The sequence below is a fragment of the Carassius gibelio genome, chromosome A11, assembly GCF_023724105.1.
Source record: "Carassius gibelio isolate Cgi1373 ecotype wild population from Czech Republic chromosome A11, carGib1.2-hapl.c, whole genome shotgun sequence".
Classification (NCBI taxonomy): domain Eukaryota; kingdom Metazoa; phylum Chordata; class Actinopteri; order Cypriniformes; family Cyprinidae; genus Carassius; species Carassius gibelio.
Window position 1 is genome coordinate 10,164,076 of NC_068381.1, and position 20,491 is coordinate 10,184,566.

The 20,491-nt window shown below is 37.2% G+C and overlaps 2 protein-coding genes across 8 annotated transcripts; both read right to left on the reverse strand.

The window, feature by feature from the left end:
• Positions 1-124: 124 nt before the first annotated feature.
• On the reverse strand, positions 125-16,554 carry LOC128022281 (copine-1). Of its 7 annotated transcripts, XM_052609654.1 has the most exons (17): positions 16,302-16,446; positions 14,532-14,615; positions 6,973-7,111; positions 6,386-6,565; positions 6,114-6,188; positions 5,654-5,725; positions 5,430-5,513; positions 5,196-5,285; positions 4,328-4,414; positions 4,087-4,173; positions 3,898-3,957; positions 3,632-3,765; positions 2,322-2,376; positions 2,182-2,233; positions 1,953-2,086; positions 1,566-1,802; positions 125-1,472 (listed from the first exon to the last, which is right to left on the reverse strand). In XM_052609654.1, the coding sequence occupies exons 3-17, from the start codon at positions 7,102-7,104 to the stop codon at positions 1,359-1,361; spliced, it is 1,593 nt and encodes a 530-aa protein (XP_052465614.1). In that variant the 5' UTR covers positions 7,105-7,111; positions 14,532-14,615; positions 16,302-16,446; the 3' UTR covers positions 125-1,358. The 7 variants fall into 7 exon arrangements, with proteins under 7 accessions (XP_052465614.1, XP_052465612.1, XP_052465617.1 ...); XM_052609652.1 differs by lacking the exon at positions 14,532-14,615 and having other exon boundaries at positions 16,302-16,465; XM_052609657.1 differs by lacking the exons at positions 14,532-14,615; positions 16,302-16,446 and adding an exon at positions 13,067-13,088.
• Positions 16,555-16,962: 408 nt separating this feature from the next.
• LOC128022283 (phosphopantothenate--cysteine ligase) lies at positions 16,963-19,404 on the reverse strand. The gene is made up of 4 exons (XM_052609658.1): positions 19,258-19,404; positions 18,455-18,996; positions 18,267-18,370; positions 16,963-17,861 (listed from the first exon to the last, which is right to left on the reverse strand). The coding sequence occupies exons 2-4, from the start codon at positions 18,987-18,989 to the stop codon at positions 17,541-17,543; spliced, it is 960 nt and encodes a 319-aa protein (XP_052465618.1). The 5' UTR covers positions 18,990-18,996; positions 19,258-19,404; the 3' UTR covers positions 16,963-17,540.
• Between the last annotated feature and the right edge of the window lie 1,087 nt (positions 19,405-20,491).

Genomic DNA, 20,491 nt, shown 5'->3' on the forward strand with positions numbered 1-20,491 from the left:
TCTGCATTTCAATTCTATGAAAACTCCAAATAATAAAAAGGTAAGTGGGAATTGGATAAATTAAATGATAATGCGCCTTTCTTTGTTGCAGACATTATATACACATTAAAAACAACAACAAGTGTTTTATGTGTGTTAAGGCAATTTTATTCAGCATTTCTTCTCAACAGATATAAAAATCAGTATAACAGTGGCTTCTGAAGAACTGAACATGTTGTTGTGTGTAAACATCTTATTCCATGATTAGGAAATATAATGAGGGGCAAAAAACAGCCATAATAGGTTTACAATCCCATTGTCCTGTAAATCATAAGTTTAAAAAGATTCTTCAAACCAGATAACAGTGACATAAGAGGCTATTCACATGTAGCATATAATAATGTGTGGAAAAACGAGCGTGTTGCTTCTATTATGGGTATATATGAATATATCCATTAGATCTAGTAGAGAAGTGCAGATTAACTTTACTGTTTGGTGCAAACATTCGTGTTAGATTAATCAAATTAAAAGCACTACATGTCATCCTAACTCAATCTTTCAATCAATATTTGACACAAAAGCACAAAATCTTCAAACACAACATTATTTTAAATAAGGCAAAATGATAAGGCATTGTTATGGTCCCAACGTCTATGTAAAGTCTTTGTACCAGTAAACCAGTACTTCTAAATTCCATTCTACTCAAATTCAAACTAAATAGTCTATATGCATTTTAAGTGATCCTTAATATATCTTGGTCAAAACAATGGCAAAATAATTCTCAAATAATCTGGCTTTTGACAGCTTTGGCTTGCTAGTGAATAACATGCAGTCATTTCTTTGGTTAGGTTCTAGCTACTACCCATCTTTAATATTTCAGCATGATTTTTATTTCAGCATAGTGCTTGGATGAGTTTGAGTCATTCGCTTTTCTCTAATAACTACTATACAGCAGAAAGTGCAGGGAATTTTATAAATCAGCATTCCTGATTGCTATTGCATAAATCTGCATCAAAAAGCAGCGTGAGACCTAAAAGTGATTTCAAATATTGGCTTAAGAAAATCAAGGCATCTGCATCCATAAACAATAATACAAAAATATAATGCAGATCTATATAAAAAAAGGAACATTTATATGAACTCTTCCCCAGTTGTAAAAGAATGAAAAAGAAAAATATGAAGAACTGAAAATGACAGCTGTTTGCATAATAAAACATGAAAATACAAGTGAAGATAAGTGGTCTCCATCTGAGTTAAACACTCCCACAGTGGTTGCTTTAACAGAGCTTTGGTTCCCTCTAGTGGTGATTCATTCTAATTCTAACTACCTCCTATTTCTTTTAGACCCCTACAATTCAGTCTCCAGCACACACTTCTGTCTACTTGGTCGGTGAAGGGGCATTGACAGGAGGCACATTTCTCATTTTGAAGTAAGACACCAGCTGATTCGGCACCTCTGCTAGAACACTCTGAGCCAGCGCTTCTTTAGGAGCCTAAAAAGAAATAAGAAATGGCATAATTATAGACAGTAAAGTAATTACAGAAAACAAGATGTCATTCAAATTATGTTTTTAAGAGGCTCATACATTGTCAAACTGCTTGAAGGGCACAAACTGCACAATATCTCTGACCGCTGGTTCTCCAGTCACAGATTTAAGGACTCCATTGTCCCCATCCAGAAACTCCATGGCCTTAAAGTCTGCCTCACCCACACCCACGATGATGATGGACATGGGCAGCTTGGAGCTGTTCACGATGGACTGTCTGGTCTGGTCGAGATCGGTGATCTCTCCATCAGTGATGATCAACAGCACAAAGTATTGCTATTTGAGAGAGAGAACAACATATGTAGTGCTAATGGACTGAAAATGCCATGGCACACCACAGATCAAATATGCACGAGTACCCATCAAACCACATCCTGTGAATGCACTACCAAAAAATGCATTTCACTGCTTACTACAGGCACGTACCGCTGCATTTGGTTGCTGGGCAGCTCCAGCTGCAATTCGGGCCACATGATTTATTAAGGGCGAAAAGTTGGTGGGTCCATAAAGACGAACTTGAGGCAAAACCATGCGGTAGGCATCCACAATGCCTTGCACTCCTGCACAGTGTAAAACGTCGGCCATGTGACAAACATCTTAAAATGTGTTTTAACTTCAATTTCAATTACAAATTTTCAAACACTATGACAATTACCTTGGCAATATGGGCTACTGGGGTTGAAGTTCAATGGGAACTCATGGGATACCTAAGAAATTGCAAAGAAGCACTTTGGTTGAATTCAATTATTACAACTAATAATGAATAAAGTATCAAGGACACCTGCAATGTCTAACCTTGAAGTCTGGAGGCACTTGAGCACCAAATCCAAATGCTGGGAAAAGTTTATCACTACAAAGGGAGACAGAAAAAAATTGATTGCAGATAAAAAGACTTTCATGTTCAAAAACATCTCTATACTCACCAAGGCTGGACTTCTTTTAATAAAAAGAAAACAGTAAAAACAATAGCATTACTACATATTGTTATATTTTAAAATAACTTTTTCTATTTTAATATATTTTCAAATGTAATTCCTGTGATTTTCAGCATCCATTACTCCAGCTCAAGAAACATTTATTTTTATTAACTGCTGAAAACAGCATTATTTTTTTGGAAACTGATACATTTTTCAGGATTCTTTGATGAACAGTAAGTTCAAAAGAACCATAATTACTTCAAATAGAAATAATTTCTGATTTGTTCAGCATTCCTGCTGAATAAAAGGTACATTTACTATATTATATTACATTTATTATATATATATATGTATATATATTTTTTTTTTTTCAAAAAATTTTATTTCTACACTTTCCCTATAACAATTATTTCAATGTACTGCTTAAAAGGGCGCTATTATGCTTTTTCACTTTTTCAAATTTAGTAAGTCTGTGATGTGCATAAGATCTGCAAAGTTACATAGCTCAAAGTCCAATGCAAAAGGAGATATTTTATTTAACAGAAATCACTTTTTAAAAACTAAAAACGAGCGACTCGTTTGGATTACAACGCATATTTTCCGGGAACGACGAATGGGGCGAGACCTGTTTAAGCTGCACTAGAGAAGACAACGAGTTTTATCACTATATCGGAGATGCTCTAGTGTTCCCAAGACAGACAAGCTTAGAGTGGTTACAATCATCCGGGTTTAAATCAAATTTAAATCGCAATTTTCAAACTGAAGCTCGCAGCAGGCAGCTTTGGTAAGAGGCAGGACATTTCCCGGCTAGGTGCAGAGTCCTGTCAATTACAAAACACACTGGCCCAGCTAACCAATCACGACACACACTGGCCCAGCTAACCAATCACAGCACATCTCGTATTCCAGAAGGCAGCCTTCATTTGATATAGGAACTATTCAAGCCATTCATGCCTGACTGGGGAGAGAGGTATTGCAATAATGTAAAATATTTGAAAAATAAAGTTGTTCTCGAACAACCTAGTATGAGAGCCTTTTCTAGTACACCCCCAAAACAAAATCAAGATTTGTAAAAGAGCATAATAGCAAATAATCCCCTTTAATAAGTGAACATATGGTAGTTTGTAGCAACACTGAATGGTTTTAAACAGCTGGTGGAAAGTCAATGCACAAAAATTGCTCTCTTACGTGTCGTAGTCTTGGACTACCTGGCCAACGGACCAGATGGCTGACAGATACTGGTTCAGGCCATTAGGACTGAGATAGTGCAGAGAGTCAGGGGAGCGGGGGTCTCCATTAGAGCCAGTGAAGTCAATGCCCACCTAAAGCCGAACAATATTCACCTTTGTTTTAGAGTTTAAACCATGCAGCCTAAAATTTACAACCTAAATTTAAATGTTATGCATTACACCCATTCATTACATCAGCCGCTATCAGGCCATGACCAATCTTACCGTGAAGTTAATTTGGCAACCTCCCATCACATAATCCAGAAATGAATACTGTGCCTCAAGCTGAAAGACAGTATGGAGATTATTTCATATAATTATCGCAAAATGATTCTAAGCAATTCTGCACCTATAAGACATACTGCAACACTGCTTAGTATGTTTTCAAACGTAACAGATGAAGGCTGTTCAAACCTTGCAATCCTTAATCCTGACGACCCCAGAGTTCTTATAACTCTTTTTCTTCTTTTGCTTCTCTGGGTGAATGCAGTCAAACTCAACCTATAAAATGTAAAACTTTTTTTTATAGGCCCTACAATGAAACTCCTAGAAATTATGGAAGTGAATAGAATGAAAGGTAAATGAAGAAAGGAAATGTTCTACTTTTAACTTAAGGAAAACAAAAAAGCCTGGAGTAGTGAAGGTTCACTCTTACCGGTGCTTTCTGCAGATCTGACACATTAGTTTGAAACACACCAATAAGATCATGAGAGCCATCACTATCATAATCAGAACAATGAACCTAAAACAAAAAGCCACGGACAGACAGACACACAGACAGAAAGAGAAAGAAAGATGTTTAGGGAAGATTAACAGACATGCATCCTTCTCACCACATTGTCTTTAGCCTACATTAGTTTAGCGGTGGTGCAGGTGAACTCTCCTATCATGTCTGAGCTTGTGTCTTCATCCTTAAGTTACCTTGCAATTAGACAAAGATTTAGTCTAAGGACTAGGACAACTGAAAGTGCAGGCCGATGGGGTCTTTGGCCCCTTAAAACAGAAAGACATATGATACCATGTGTCCTTCCATCTGATCTAACAGCTTCCTACAGAAGTTGTCACTTACGTTTTGCACACTACTTTTAAGTTTGAGGTTAAGATTTTTAATAAGGGTGCAATAAATTGATCAAAAGTAACAGTGAAGACTTTTACTTTGCTACAGTTAAAACATAAAACAGTTACTTTAAGTTGTAATAATACACACAATTTTACTGTTTTTACTATGTTTGATCAGATAAATTGTTGATAAATTGCTGAGCAACGGCTTCTTTCAAAATCGAACAAATGTCACCCACCCCAAACTTTTGAATGCTATGTGGCGAAAATTAAAGTTTGTTTTTTGTGTGAAAAGACAAGTGTTCATGTTTGATAAGTTTTGATGAGTGTATATAACTAAGAGTCAAAAGCACCAATTTCTTGGACACTCATTCTTCTGTTTTTTTTTTCTTGCATAGTGAAATAGTTAAATTAAGATACTATGACAAATGCACATCTGAGTGAGCACTAAATGCCCTTGATACCTTGATTGGTTTATTCAGATCACCACTGCAGAATGTATGCAAGGAGACAGTAAACTTTTTCCAAGATGGATTCAAATTGTTCTTGATGACCTATTAATGACAAAAAAAAAAATAAGTAAAAAAACAACCATTAGCAAAAAATAAACACAACAATTGATTAATTATTTTACATTGACAAAAAAAAAAACAAAAAAAAAACATTTGGTTCTCTGAGTGGATGAAACTGGGTAAAACCTCTGTCCTGTGAATTAGCTGCCATTTCCCATCTTCGTCTTGCTTGAAAAACTCCAAGAATGGATCCGACTTCCCAAACATATCCTGAAAGAAGTTGTGAACAATAAGAGTTAGTATCATAACTTCTTTAACCCTGAATATGGCAATAACTTTTGTGTGGTAAGCCAGCAGTAACAATTAAAAAAATAATCCCTACAATGGATAACAACAAGCTGTATGTCAACCTTTTTATCCAGGTTTTTGGCCTCCACTTCCAACACAATAGCCCTGTTGTCCTTCACCTCATCAGCTGTGACCTGATGAGAAAAAAAGAAACCATTGCTAAATGTAAAAACTAATTTAACTGGCAGAACTGTTGTAAAAGCATGGCAAGAGATGCACTATAACCATATACCATTATAGCTAATGAATAGTATACAATAATGACAAATTTAGCATAAATTCACAAATGCAAATGTTATTTTGTTCAAACAGAGGGCTTTTTGTGGTTTACTAAAAACTGTTCCATATGCAAATTAATCATACTTTTGTGAAGACCTTAAATTTTCCTACAAATTAACTAAATTATGAGGCCTGTAAAACATTCATTAGGAAAGTAGTGAAACTCTCATGTGATTATTCCCATGTTCAAATATCACTATCCCCATATTAGAAATATCAGTAAGAGTGTTTATGAACACGTACTGTTATTGTGCCTTTCCCAGCTGGTTTTCCTGCCTTGAGCTGAAGGGGATTGGTAATCTTCCTACTTGACACAATCTGTTGTCAAGTTTGATGCATAAACAAAGCCATGAATTAGAGTTTATATTTAACACTAATACACCATTAAACATGTATTATACATTTTAATGAAGTACATTGTCACTAATTTTAGCACTGCACCGAGGCAACTACCACAGAGCAGAGATCACATAAGGATATGTGCTTTTTATTGTAATACTTCTCACAATACATACCTGGCCAAGGGTGCATTCAAAGCCTCCCAGGAAGTCATCATCACTGAGGTTAACAGACTTGTTGTCAATATCATAGATGCCAAACTTTAATTTCTGCACCTTCTCAAAGTAGTAGTCAATGTGCAGTTTTGTGGAGAACTCAGGGTCCTGGCAATTCTTCACTCTCTCTGTGCGTTCTACCTGCAATGATTACATACATAAAGCAATAAGGATATATGTATATGTATGTGTGATTATATGTATATATGTATATTTTGACGCATATATATATATATATATATATATATATATATATATATATATATATATATATATATATATATATGCGTCAAAATATATATAAATAAAACACACACACACACACACACATATATAAAATCATTTAATAGTCCTTTAATCACCAATGATTATAGTATAAATCACATCAGTTACTGTTAATAACGGTTTCAATAAGCAGTGACTTTGTTGTGCAACTCTAGGAAGCTGTGACAATCAACACCCCCCCAATAAAAACTGCTGCAGTGATACCGAGTGTCATTTTTATTTAAGAATATTATATATTTTTTTGTTACACCTAAGATGCCTACCTCTGTCCATTTGTCATCCCCGATGCTTTGCAGCAGAACACAGAGTGGATCAGATTTTGATCCAACATCTTTATCCAAGAGATTACTGCAAGAGATGGAGAGCTCGACCTTCGACACACAATGAGCTGCCATCTGAAAACTAAGACAGATACAAGATCGTATAAACTTTTTTTTCTCGAATCACTGAAGCGTAAAAACGTGAGAACATTTTAATATTTGATGAATGAAATAGGGATATAATTGTTATAATTGCAAAACATAAGTATATATAACATACGAATCATACATGCTCCATTTCACAAAACTATGCGTTTTAAAAGAAATGTGAGGTAACTCTCGTATCTTGGCCTGGCGTTACATGTCAGTATTTGAGATTTTTCGACAGTCACGCCTTAAATGTATTATTACGCTGTTAAAAACCATTTTGTGCACTGCTTAATGGCGAACAGCCAATCTAAAACAGGCAATCAGCTGATATAAAATGAGCTGACAAATGCGACAATGAAATCAAAAATATCATACCCTTAACAGTTTTCAAACTGTAGAAACTATGCTCTGAGATTCTCTATCCCGAAACTGCCTACCACCACCGTCTCCGCCCTAACACGTTCTTGTAATATACAATGAGCAGGGCGGTGCCATTCAGTTCCTCTCCAGACGTGCAACGCTATTGGACAGAAAGCCAGCTATACAACGCTGCGATTGGCCAAATGCCTGTCAATCACCACTCCAGCCTGTAGTACCAAGGACTGTGCATGAAACCAACGTAGACTGACTCATCACATACACGACAAAACAACTAATTTTAACCGAGCCCATAAACTTGTACTCCTCACACTTTACAATTTTAAAACACACGTATAGACACTACTCCCAAATCAATCTTTAAAATAATAGCGTTTCAGCGTTAATAACAGCCGAGTAATTAATTGCTTACTGCAAGAGCTCACCAAACAATGCAGTGATCCTTCAGAAGCTTTATATGTTATATTCTACCAGCGTCTGTAGTGCCACAGCACAGTAACGAGCATCGACTGGTTTAAGCGCAACCTCTCTTAGCAACTGGGTTAAAAAAAAAGAAGAAGAAGAGGAGGAGGAGCGTACTTCCTTGACCGCTATGGCTCCATAATAACTCAGATTCCACAAGTGGGACCAATCATATGCAAAAAGTGAGCAAATAGTACATTACTCTGTTGCACCTTATTTGGTGGATATTCTTTCAGAGGGACACATTGGAGGCATCGGTTCCTTCTTACAGTGCAATCAAAACAAACTGTAGATACGTTGTAATGTTTTTTAAAAGCTTTACTCCTTAACATCAGTCTCACTAATTCAATCTCCATAAAGCAATATTATAACTGATAACACAGCTTGTGAAAACAGCTTTTCAACAGCATACATAAACAAAATCATGTTTCTTGAAAACATATTAGTATCAGCTCTAATCTTTCCAAAATGTGACAATGCATAGCAGCATTTTATTTCTCAGAACAAGAATGACCATTCACATACAGCAAAACATTTCAAGTTTTTTCCGCCACATAATGCATTCTTCCTTTGAAATGCTGAAAAGCAAACACTATTAAATCTTGTAGACAATACAATGCTCACAGTAAGTTCATAGCAGCACTAATATCTATGATTAGCACTTACCTGAACATTAACATGTTAATCAGGAACCAAGGCTCAGTGTCAAAAAGGCAAAGTAAAATATGCAGTCCACAAAGCTGGAGAACCGTGTGAGAGTGCAATATGGGCAGAAATATAGTCAACTCATCATTAATTTAAAAGGTGCAAAAGATCAACAAATAAAAACAACCTGCAAAAATAATTCTGAACTTTTGTGCTTCTAAACTTTTTTGCTTGGCCCATCACAAGCAAATTCAAAGCATCAAGGAACAGCATTTGAGAGCAATCACACCTCACCTTCTTTGATAGAAATGCACTGAGAAGGTGTAGAACTCTTTGAAAACCAGGTTTGAAGAAAGAAATCACAACCATGTGCTACTTGAAAAATCTTTAGAAAAGCTTTTATGCAGCATTTTATGGAGACAATTGCCATCATAATCCACAACCAAAACAATGAAACATTTCATGCACATCCCATAAGTGCAGTTTGTGTGAGAATTGTTTATCATCTTGTATAATATCAAAGCAAAGTTCAAAACAAAGTCTTCCACTTTCTTTACATATGGAGACAACGCATTCTTAAAAAACCATCTGTGGCACAACTGTCACAGAATTTAAATGAATTTGTGATCCCTTCACTGTACTTTAGGCTTAAGACTAAATCGATGCTGTGCATTTCAACAGTATTAACTAAAGTAACTACCAATAATTTAACATCATGACTCAACTGAACAAAACAGTTTCCATTCTAAAAACCAAGAACCCCTTTGACAGTATGATGCTTTTACCGGAGATGCTTTTCTGTGATGGCAGAAAATGAAACATTTAAAGAGTGCCTTCTTACGTCTGGTATATAAAAAAAAAACAAGAGAAAAAAAAATATTTAAATGCATTGTGGTAAAAGGTTAATGATAAAGACAGTCTAAAGCAACAAGCAATATATTATAGCTAGAGTCCCATCTCTACAATAACACATCTGATGAAAAAATATTTAAAATATAAACAGGTCGATATGTGAAACAAGGAAGTCACCGCAAAACATTTTATTGTTCATTTCTGAACCTGAGAAAGGGAGAAAAAAGAAGAGGACAGGAGAAAACAGAATACCTTTTAAGTGTCATTATTTCAGGAATGGCATTTTATTGACAATAGTTCAACTAGAAAGTATTTACAAGAAAAAAAAAGTGCTGGCATGTCAAAAACTAATAAACATCACTGATCCATTTTCGCAACACTTCCAAAAACAAAAAAGAAAACCTAGGAAAGAAGCTATCATCAAACACCACAGCAACAAGAGAAGAGTATCTAAGCGAGTAAGAGTAAAATGCTTTCATATACAAATTACAATGCTGCATTTGCTTCACATCCCCGCTTAGCATTTACAGAATTGGTCTGACATCGGGCTTTTCAAAGCAATTCAATGTGACAGCAACAGATACTGATAAAGACAGACATTTGCATTTTATTGACAGAAAAACTTGCAGCAGAAAGCAAACATTGTAACTGTAGGCATGAATTTAGCACACAATGCACAGCAGCACTGATTTTACCTCAGAAGGAAATGTGTAGATGCACCATGGATCAAATACAGATGTATAAAACTTGAGCAGAGATACAAAACAATGAGGAATTCTGGGAGTGAAATGTATTTGCCAACTAACCTCCATCACAGATATTAGGCTCTGGTATTGAACATACCATAAAGATGCCCCTTTTTCAGATCTGCAGATGAGAACTAACACATAATTGCCTGGAAGTTTTAAACAATGCTGTTTAGAGGAATTTAAAATAAACATTTTCTTTCCTCAATTATTTCATGCTTCATTAAACTACAATCTTGGATAAATAATGTGTACAGGAAAAAATCTTAATACCTGTCAGTTTCTTCTGTACATAAAAACAACCAGAAAAGTTTTTTTTCTTTCTTTCAGAAAACCATGTCAAAAGTTCAGACACTTGCAATGACAAAGATGTTCCTTTCATCCCAAAGCAATCTTAACTTTTCTTGCTCCAATGGGCCTATCATTCAGGTCCATAACAGCAGCCATTGCTTCATCCTGAGAGTCAAAAGCTACCATCGCTTCCCCAGTGGGCAAACCTTTCTCATTGAATTGCAAGCATACAGAACCAGGCAACACTTGATAGCCATAGAAGAAATCAATTATCTCGTCAACGGTCACTGTAAAGGGCATGTTTTGAATTTTGACAATTGTGGGCCGCGTATTACCTGGACCACTGTTGGATGGTCCTCTTAAACTCTCAGAAGCTGGCCGCTGAGCTTGGCTACCTCCACAATTTTGGCTGATTGCCTTATGAGAAGATCCATTATCAAACGGTGGTAGCCCCCTTAAGGGATCTAATGCACCTACAAAGCCAGGTGGTGCACTGTTGTTGTCAGGTCTGAAACCAGGGTGCTCTAAAATAGGACCGGACAGAGGTCCCCCAATCATTGGTGGGGGAACGCCAAGAGAGATGTCACCCAAAGCAGCCCCAAGTGGCGGTAAAGGTGGTGGACCTGCCAGTCCATTACCAGGAGCAATGAATGGGTTGACAAAATGGGGGCCATTGCCAAGGGTCCCTACAGCATTTCTCAGAAAACTGAACTCATCGCCTGTCATTCCTGGAAAAGCATGAGGTGCTTGGGGAACTTGGACCTGGGGCTGAGTGTGTGCATGGGCATGAGCATGGGCATGAGCATGGGAATTTCCTTGGGATTTCTGGCCTCTTTTTGCCTGGGGAGGAGGATTTCTCTCAACTTCTTTCATCTGCTCAAATGTTACCAAATGAACGAAAGCATCCCTGCCATTCAATTTCTGCCTATGTAGTCTTTCTGCTTTAAGTGCGTCCTCATCAGACTTAAACTGCACAATAGCCTGGCCAAGACCATTACCATTTGCGTCAACTAACACTTTAAGGCTTTCCTCAAACAACTGAATCCCATCAAGAAACAGACGGACATCTTTTTTTGCCACGTTATAAGGAATATTGGTTATGTGAGCACAATTCTTGGCACTCTTTCCTCCTTCACCCGAGCTATTCTTCTGATTGGAACCCTGCATTCGTTTGCGAATGGCATCTATCTTTTCATACATATTTTTCTTTGTGATTGGATGCACCTGTATGAAACGACTACCCATGTACTGCATATGGCATCCGAGAGCAGCTTTGTAGTGAGTTTCATTCCTAAACTCCAAAAATCCCTCACCAGTTGCCCTGCCATTGAGTCCATATGCAATGTAAATGCTATCTTCAACAATGTCAAGATTTTTGAAAAACTCAAAAATCTGCTTGTTTTCTGCTTCATATGGGAGTCCTTTCAAATACACACAGAATTCTTGTTTGTGGGGAGATCGGGACCTGGCTCGCTCACGGCCAGAGGGTGATGGTGAATTGGTGTTTCTGCGAGGATGACGGTTATGTTCGGACTCACTACCTGCTTTAGAGTGTCCAGCACTCTCTCTCCACTGCTGCTCTGTAGCTGGAGAAACCTCAACATATCTTTGGCCTATCATTCCTGCATTTCTTTTCAGAGCCTCAAAAGAATCTTGGGGTGAGAAGAACTTAACCAATGCCCTGCCGTTGTTTCTACCCAGGTGGTCTTTGAGCAAACGAACTGACTCAACCCCAAGTCCCAGGAAAAAATCTCTAACTTCACTTTCAGTGACTGAAAAAGGAAGGCTGTGTAGATGAATGTAAAACTCATCTGGGTTTGCCACGGATGATTTCATATGAGACTGGAGGTTCAGGGGGTTTAGAGGGTTTAAGGGATTCAGGAATATTGGATTGGGATTTCCTAGAGACAGTGGACCAGAGGCTAAACCACCAGTGACAGGGCCAACAGGGGGAGGGATACCGGGGTTAAATGGTGGAAGCCCTGGTAGGTGCGACATGTGTGCAATGGGAGGGACTGGAGGCACTGATGTTAGCGGATTAACAGCTGGTACTGGTGGCAGTGTGGATACTGGTATGGGGGGCATGGGTGGAAGAGATGGCATGGTGGGTAAAGGAGGTATTGGGGGAGGTACAGAGTTCAACGATGACATTGCCGTGGTCATTGTGGATCCCAAACTAAGACTTGGGCTGCTGAAATTATTAAAGTTTGGGGGCATGTTGCCCATTGTAGTGGTTGAAAAGGTAGGGACAGTCTTGTTGCTTACAGGCTCATGTGTTGACGAAGCTGTGGTGGCTGTAGTTGAAGTTGTGCTACTAAAACCTTGTGCTGTGGTTGGCATGTTGCCTCTTCCACTTCCACCAGTACTAACCTGTGGACTCGGCCTACTGCCATTTCCGGCGGCAACCTCTGCACTGCCAGTTTCAAAGCGTCTACGGCTGAGCTCAATCATATTTTGCATTTCGGTTTTGCTACTCAGCAAAAGAGAAACCTTGGAACCTTTGATTGACCCCCCTGTGCGCATCATCCCAAGCCTTGCATCTTCATCTGTGGCGAACACGATAAAAGCCTCACCGTGTTCACCCCCTACAATATGCACACCACCATCCGGTATGGTCAATCCAGAGAAGAAATGGCGTATGTCCATAGTCCCAGCCACAATGGGGAGACCTTGCAAACGGATGACCACAGCCATGCTGAGGTGCAACAACAAACACCTGTAGATGAAAGAAGGCAATGACTGTCAGGCTATGGTAAAAGGCAAAAATACAACAGAAAACCAGTATATAAACTACAAGACGACGACAATCAAAAGCAAGACCAAAGATTATGACAGAAAACACATTATAGCAGAATAAAAAGCACTTGAATTTGAACACTACAAATCCAGTAAGAATCCCAAATTCTTAGCTCATCACATTGTTTAGAGGCTTTGTAGTTGTAGCCAAAGCACACTACAATACTTCATTTCATAGCATGCAACAGCAGTTTAGTATGAAATCTAACTAATGGATCTGAACAAAACGTATAAAGCAACTGCAATTTTCAAAGTTTTAAACAATCTTGAAACAATTCATACTACATAAAACACTGTTAAACATGCCAATTTCCTGAGTTTAACTGACAACTCAACTCACAATCTTCAAATGTAACAAAGTCGAGACCTCTAATACGGTTTGGTCTTTTTAATTAAGCAAATATTGGTTAAATTGGTTTCAAAAGATTCGGTTCAATTCTTATCCTGGAGACTTACAGAACTGCAAGTTTTTATATTATCTGACATATTCAGTTCATATCCTCAACTCCTAATGAGCTGATAATCTAAATCTGGTATTTTAAATAAATGATACATACAAAATATGCAGTGCTGTGGGTCCTCAGAACCAGGATTAAAAACCACTGGTGCAGCCAATTCTACAGCGTCTCTGGCTTAATGATTTACTGAACACAGAGTTCCAAAACCTTTTGAACCATGGACTTCCATGACTTTTATAGTCACCTGTGATTAACAGATAAGATTTTTTTTTTTAAATACTTTTTAAAAATTTGAATAAAAACGGAGACTACACTCACCAAAAGCAATTTACATCTTAGCTGACAAATTATTAATAAGGACTTGAGCAGAGCCAGAAAAAAAACTTGTATTGCTTGACTTTAAGATTTTAATTTAGACTCTTCCAGACTCAGGAATCGCAATTTTGAAATTCTCGAAATTTTTCAAATTCTCTTTCAACAACTATGAGAACCCTAAATATGCATTATAACATTGTACTGTAGACAGTAACAACCTAAAACAAAGTTTTGCAGCAATTTTCTTGGTATCCCCCAAAACTCTGATAGCATTTAACAAAATCAACCATTCACACAGAACGCATATTGCAATAACATTTAAAAAAAAACAAAGCAACATTTCTAGATTCTACATGAATGCATTTCTTATTCTTTTTTAAACTAAAAAAGTATAAACTAAAACTAAACTAAAAAAGTAGTTGACCAAATATCTCTAAGTTTAGTTGATCAAGATCCCTCAGATGCTTACCTGTCTTAAAAGTGCTGCTTCTTTACAAGATGCACAGGATACCCAAGCCAATCCTGACGGCAATCATTTAAAATCAAATCTTGACTGTAATAAAAAAAATAACGGAGGGAAATATACATAAACAGCATTAGAGCAAGCATAGCCATGAGTGACTCCAAGAAAACTATTCAGTGCCAGCCACTTCCAGCCCTTTTATTATAACATATACTTGTACAGCAAAACTAAAAATGTAATCACCACTTGTGCACATCAGATGTTGGCCAGCTGCTTCGCAAAAGCCATACACATAAGAACTGAACTTAAAACGCATGCATGTCATGTATTTCAAGAACCCCAGCAAAAATTCAAACTTAACAGCAACACATCAAAACACAGGAGCATTTGAACATTTTCATATAAAAAGGGGGGGGGGGGCAGATGTCAAAGCATATTGAGCTTCATAAACAGACTGTAACCTTACATGGAGTGAAAATAACATCTGATAATGTTGGTAAGTTGTGAGCAAATTGTAAGAAACACAATTAGAGAGCATCTCTAACAGCATCTAGCTGGTCTCAAACTAACTCGTGCATTTCTGACCTGCAAATTGGTGACCTGCAAGTGCAAACATACAAAACAGAAAAGAAAAAAGCCAGTGTGACACTAAAAACAACACAACTGTACAATTTTAGAAACCTTTCTTCTGTATCACTGTACAAAGAATGTGAAACATACATGATCCATGATACGTACAAAAAGAGATAAACCAAGAGTAAAACAGGAATTTAGTGGTTTACTTCAGATCTTCTGAAGAGACATTTTCACTTTATATGATAAACTGAATTAATTTAGGTTTCATTTGTTTTGAAGATTACAAATGTTTAATCTCTTTAGGTCAGAAAATGACCATTTTCATTTATACAGTTTAAACGGGAGTTAAGTATTTGATCACCTACCACCAGAAACCACAAAAACTAGGTTAGTTCTTACATAAAAGTGTATTCAGACTAAAATGTGACAATCTCCTACATTCTACCAGTTAACCCAAAAGTGGAAACCAAGAAACCAAGGTCACACAAGCAGTAACCATTTGAACATAAACCTGAACGCACGTAAAACAGATAGTAACTACTACTAAAAATAAAAAGTGTCAAGGTTTAAAGCTGTTAATCGCACTTGTGTGAAAATCTTTTCACTTTTCACACGACTTCCACAGCCAACCGCTCCAATGTCACCATATTTATGCCAAAGTGGCTACAAACTTAATACAACATCGCGACACATGACAAATTGTGTGTCAAATAGTTTGTTCGCTTTATCAGGATCAACCAACCACTGAAATAAAAATGCGAATCATAACCATAGAAACAAACAGGCATGTCAAGTCGTCAATAAAATTCAACTAGTTAAATGTGAGTTTAACAATAACATCCATGGCATGGCGTCATCGGCCATTCAAACCTCAGCAGCAACGAGATTACAAAATGGCGCCGTCTGCGCTGATTCCGTCTACAACACAAACAAAGCTCCCTGCAACTCTCTCAGTCTCTCAGCATAGCACTTCTCAGAAATAAGAAAGCAACATAACCGTTGCACGAGAAGGAAAGGATGTCTGGCTAGCTCCGCTTTACCCATTTAAACCAAACTAAGTTGTGTCTTTTGATTACAGCGCACAATCACCCTGACCTCCATTAAACTTATAAAACAATTGCATTTTTGCAAATGTCGACAGTATTGTGTATGGATAGAAGAAATACATTGTGTGAATTGATGTACTTTGCATAGTCTTACCGATTTTTTTTTGTCTTAACTGATCTTTTTAAAATAATAAAGACGAAGCGCTTCAACAGTGTTCTTCCACGTCTGGTGGCGCTCAGTCAGTGACGACACTGGCGAGAGAACGAGAGAGAGCGACGGCGCATGCGCTGCTTCTTCTCGTTCAATGGCCGTTCACTCCTTGGAGTATGACCGCCATCTACTGTATAGTCTACTCACTTACATGGCTGAGGAATCTGTATCGCTGTTTTATTATTGTTACAGGCTCCTCAACCTCCGAGATCCTCAGACACTAGGCCTAAATCCTGTGATCTAATCCTGTAAGATCTAAAAAGGTTAAAACCACCAGATATGATCATCTCTCCAACCCTTTCCCAAAAGGTCCACCACGACATTCACTGGTCTGTTCTTTATATAGCTAAAAAAGACTATTACACTGATCATCAGGCAAGATACAGTGGATAATGGTCTGGTATTCATGCTGGAGTCAAGAGGAGCATCAAACTCAAGTCATAAATCTACTGAATGATACTCACGCAAACTTGAATGAGATATTAATATGGACTTTTCTGGTGTTTATGCAATGTTTATACGCACTACCACAGATATTAACAGATGGATTTGACATGCTTTGAGCAACTGCTCAAACAGCAAATAAAATAACACCAAGTTCCGATCACAGTAAATTGCTATTTATTAGTTATTTTGGGTAATATGTGCATTTCAAAACTATCAGCATAATAAAAATGTTAAACCTCAAAAGCATTAACACATTTAATGTTTATTGCAGCAAGTTTATTTTTTATACATTACACGTACATTATGCAATATTTAAATTTTAATTCACATCAGCTGTTAAAGCATGTGATTTCTTTCAGATGAACTTACTAAGCAAAAATACTAAGCAAAGGGAACATTTATATATTCATTGCTGAAGCATATTTGATTTTAACTGATTAAAATCCAAAGAAAGTAGATGAAATAAGATCTTTCTACACAGAGGAAACTGATATAAAGGAAATGATTAGATCTATACAAAAAAAAAAAAAAAAAAAAAAATGATTTTCACAACCGAGGAGTTTCTGAACTTGCAGATGTCAATTGGAACGACACAAACAGAAGTCAACTTTCCAGGAACAGTTTCTCTATTCAAATCTGAACCAGAATTATTACAATACAACAAAAACTGATCCCGGATCTGCCTTGAGTACTTGCAGTACCTACAGTACATGCTACAAAATCAAAGCACAGTTTTCATACCCGAGACATAAATTTACTGTGTGCTGCAGTCAGATTACTGACAATCCTCTCCTCAATCTCTACCTCTTTTTGCACTTCCTCATCTGTGAGGACTAGCTCTTGTTGCGCGTCTTTGGTGACAACAACCACATAACCACGGCGTGTGTCGAGAACATTGGCAACCACTGCCTGGTGGTTGTATGTTTCTAAGGCACGCCGTGCTCGCTCCAGAAGGATGGAGGGGTCCGTTTCCAGCTTGAAAGAGATGACGAATGCCTTAGGTGCCCAGTCCTTCACCAGTGGGGACAGCATCTTGGGAACCATCTTCATACTTATCTAAATAACATTAAACAAGCACATGTTATATGTTGTTTGGAGCCTAGATTAACTAAATGTAGTCTAGCAGAGGGGTGTAAAATAAAATATTATATCTATATAGACATTTTAAATCTAAAATAATGAAAATTTGATAAATAATAGATCAAACAGCACAGTTCTTTAGTGAGTAGAAAAACATTAATGTAACATAATATAAATATTAAAATAATTTATGATATACATTTTTCACATGAATTTGGTCTTTATCCATGAAAATATGCAGCTGCTTTTTCAAATTTGATTTTAGGATTAGGGTCCCTTGCATGAGGATGATCATATTATTTGGGGGTCTGTGGCAATCTAAGAGATTGAAAACCCCTGGCCTAGAAGACTTAATTAATATTTGTATTTATTACACAACACCTGAAGCGGCCCGTTAGAGGACTGGATTTTGTGTTCTGGCATTTCATATGCTGGGATGTAGAAATCAGAAACAGCAGCAGCCAAATAAAACATAGCCTTGGACCCTAGGAGGGAAAAACAGAAATGAAACTAGTAATCCCACAACAAATGTACTCAGCCTCAAGTAATCAAAAAGTGGCTTTGTTCACCTATGGAGCTTAATGCTTGAGCTGCAGCCTTGAGTAGATGGAGGTACTCCGACAAGGTGTTGAATTCCACCGGCAGCAGTAATCCTGCTGCTTTCACCTCCTGATAGCGCTTTAAAACCTTTGCAATGTTTGGAAGCGCGTTCTGATCCACTAGGATCTGACCAGCATCTTCCTCTACACTCTCTGATCGTAAGCTATCCAGTAAATTGACCCCTGTGTACAGACGAGTGTATGGGTAGAGAGAACGATGCCTGTGCAGAAAGATCACTGCATAGCCTGAGTCCAGAAAATACTCTGCAGAAGAGGCCCCTCGCCGACCACTGCTGAAGTTGTCCAGGAACCGTACTGTCCGGGATTCCAGGGGTACTTTAGTTCCTCCAGAGGTGATGAGGACTACTCTGCGCCCGGCCGATCCGTGATGTTCAGCAAAATCTGCCATGAGTTTCTTGACCTCCTCTGCATGAGAGGGGACCGAAAACTCCTCAGACAGTCCTCCATCCACTGCCTTTGAGGCCAAAGGCTCAGCGTGGGCCATTGTAAACCTAAAAGAATAAAGTTTTAGTTATTAAAGTGTTACTAATTTGCATGTGTTTATGGATGACCATTTGGAATTAAACATGAGCTCAAGAAGATCAGACTGATATTTAAGTATTATGACATTACATGCTAATGCAAAACACTGTTAGTTAGTCAGTTAAGGTCAGATGAATATTTGACGAAGTTCTAACAGGAATTTAAAGTTAAGTGTCTTATTATCGCGTTGATATGGATAAATTAACATAATACGATAATCAAGGGTTTACCTGTTTGCTCACTCACAAATAAACCGCTAAAGAATATAATTCACTAGCGAATGAACCTTTTAAACTTGGTCTTAGGGTCTGACAGATCAGTAGGAGCAGTTCCCGCAACTTGTTATGGTTGATGTGCGCATGCGCAGCTTCGTATGTTTTGATAGGCTCGTTCAGAAAATTCCAAAATAAAGGTTTTCAGATGACTGTGATTCTGTTTTTATGGGCAACATGGATCACAGTGGTATGAAAGACAAAAGAAAGTACACAAGAAAACAGAGATAATAGAAGGAGAGTGGTCAGTAAACAGTGGCATAATCATCCATCCAACATATCAAATACATTTCAAATGTAGGATTTGAAGGAGGAATGAACTGCAAAATATTTGTAAAATATGTAATTCACATTCAGTTTCACAGGGGGGCCGCATTGTCTAAGCTATACAAAAGGAAAAGCGTTTCTCAGTTTAAAAGCTGCAAATAATTTTGTAAACATTTAGGACTGGGTCTTGAAAACTTCGCATTGTAAATGAAACATTTACTCATCCTACAAATGAATAAATACTCATTATTTTAAGATTTGCAACTATTAATATAACAATAATAATTTAAATAAATAAATAAAATAAAATAAATGTGACGTTATTTGAAACCTTAAACACGTGGTGCACCCACTGATCTATATTATGACTATTCTCTGAATATGGCTATGTACTTCTCTATTATAGATCAGTGGGTGTACCACAAAAGTAAAACAAATGAGTTATTTTTTTTCTTCCTCCAGACAAACAGAGCACAGTGGGGAAACGTCTTTATATAATTTATTATTATTACTATTATTATTTTATTAAATACTTTTGGGATGCTGTCCACATCTTTTATTAGGAAAAATTATATTAGTAGGCCTATATTTATAGTTATCCAAGTGCCAAAAGCTTTAAGAACTGCACCGTTATCAGCAGTAATAATGTTTCTTATTAACCAAATAGGCAATTACTATTTTAAATACTGATTAATATTCAAAATAGTTCGAAGATTACGCACGAAGTCACAATCCACTATGACAGCTCAACATCCATTAATTGCCTAATTTAAAACCAGAGAAAAAATATTAACAGCATAAAACCATCTTCCTTTTAAAACTTTTAAATGTATATTCGGATATACAGCTACTCTTTCGACAAAGGATTTATAATTAAATCGATTAGACCCTACATTTAATTTTCGAAATTGTTTTTTTTATCAGA

What these genes read in the sequence shown, in the direction of transcription:
- LOC128022281 (XM_052609650.1), bottom strand. Translation starts at nt 13,187, where the DNA reads ATGGCTGTGGTCATCCGTTTGCAAGGTCTCCCCATTGTGGCTGGGACT.
- LOC128022283 (XM_052609658.1), bottom strand. Translation starts at nt 18,989, where the DNA reads ATGGCCCACGCTGAGCCTTTGGCCTCAAAGGCAGTGGATGGAGGACTG. An exon ending in TCAAGCATTAAGCTCCATAG is followed by an intron (nt 18,371 to 18,454) that starts GTGAACAAAGCC and finishes TTTCCCTCCTAG; the next exon opens with GGTCCAAGGCTATGTTTTAT. An exon ending in CCTCTAACGGGCCGCTTCAG is followed by an intron (nt 17,862 to 18,266) that starts GTGTTGTGTAAT and finishes AATGTTATTTAG; the next exon opens with ATAAGTATGAAGATGGTTCC.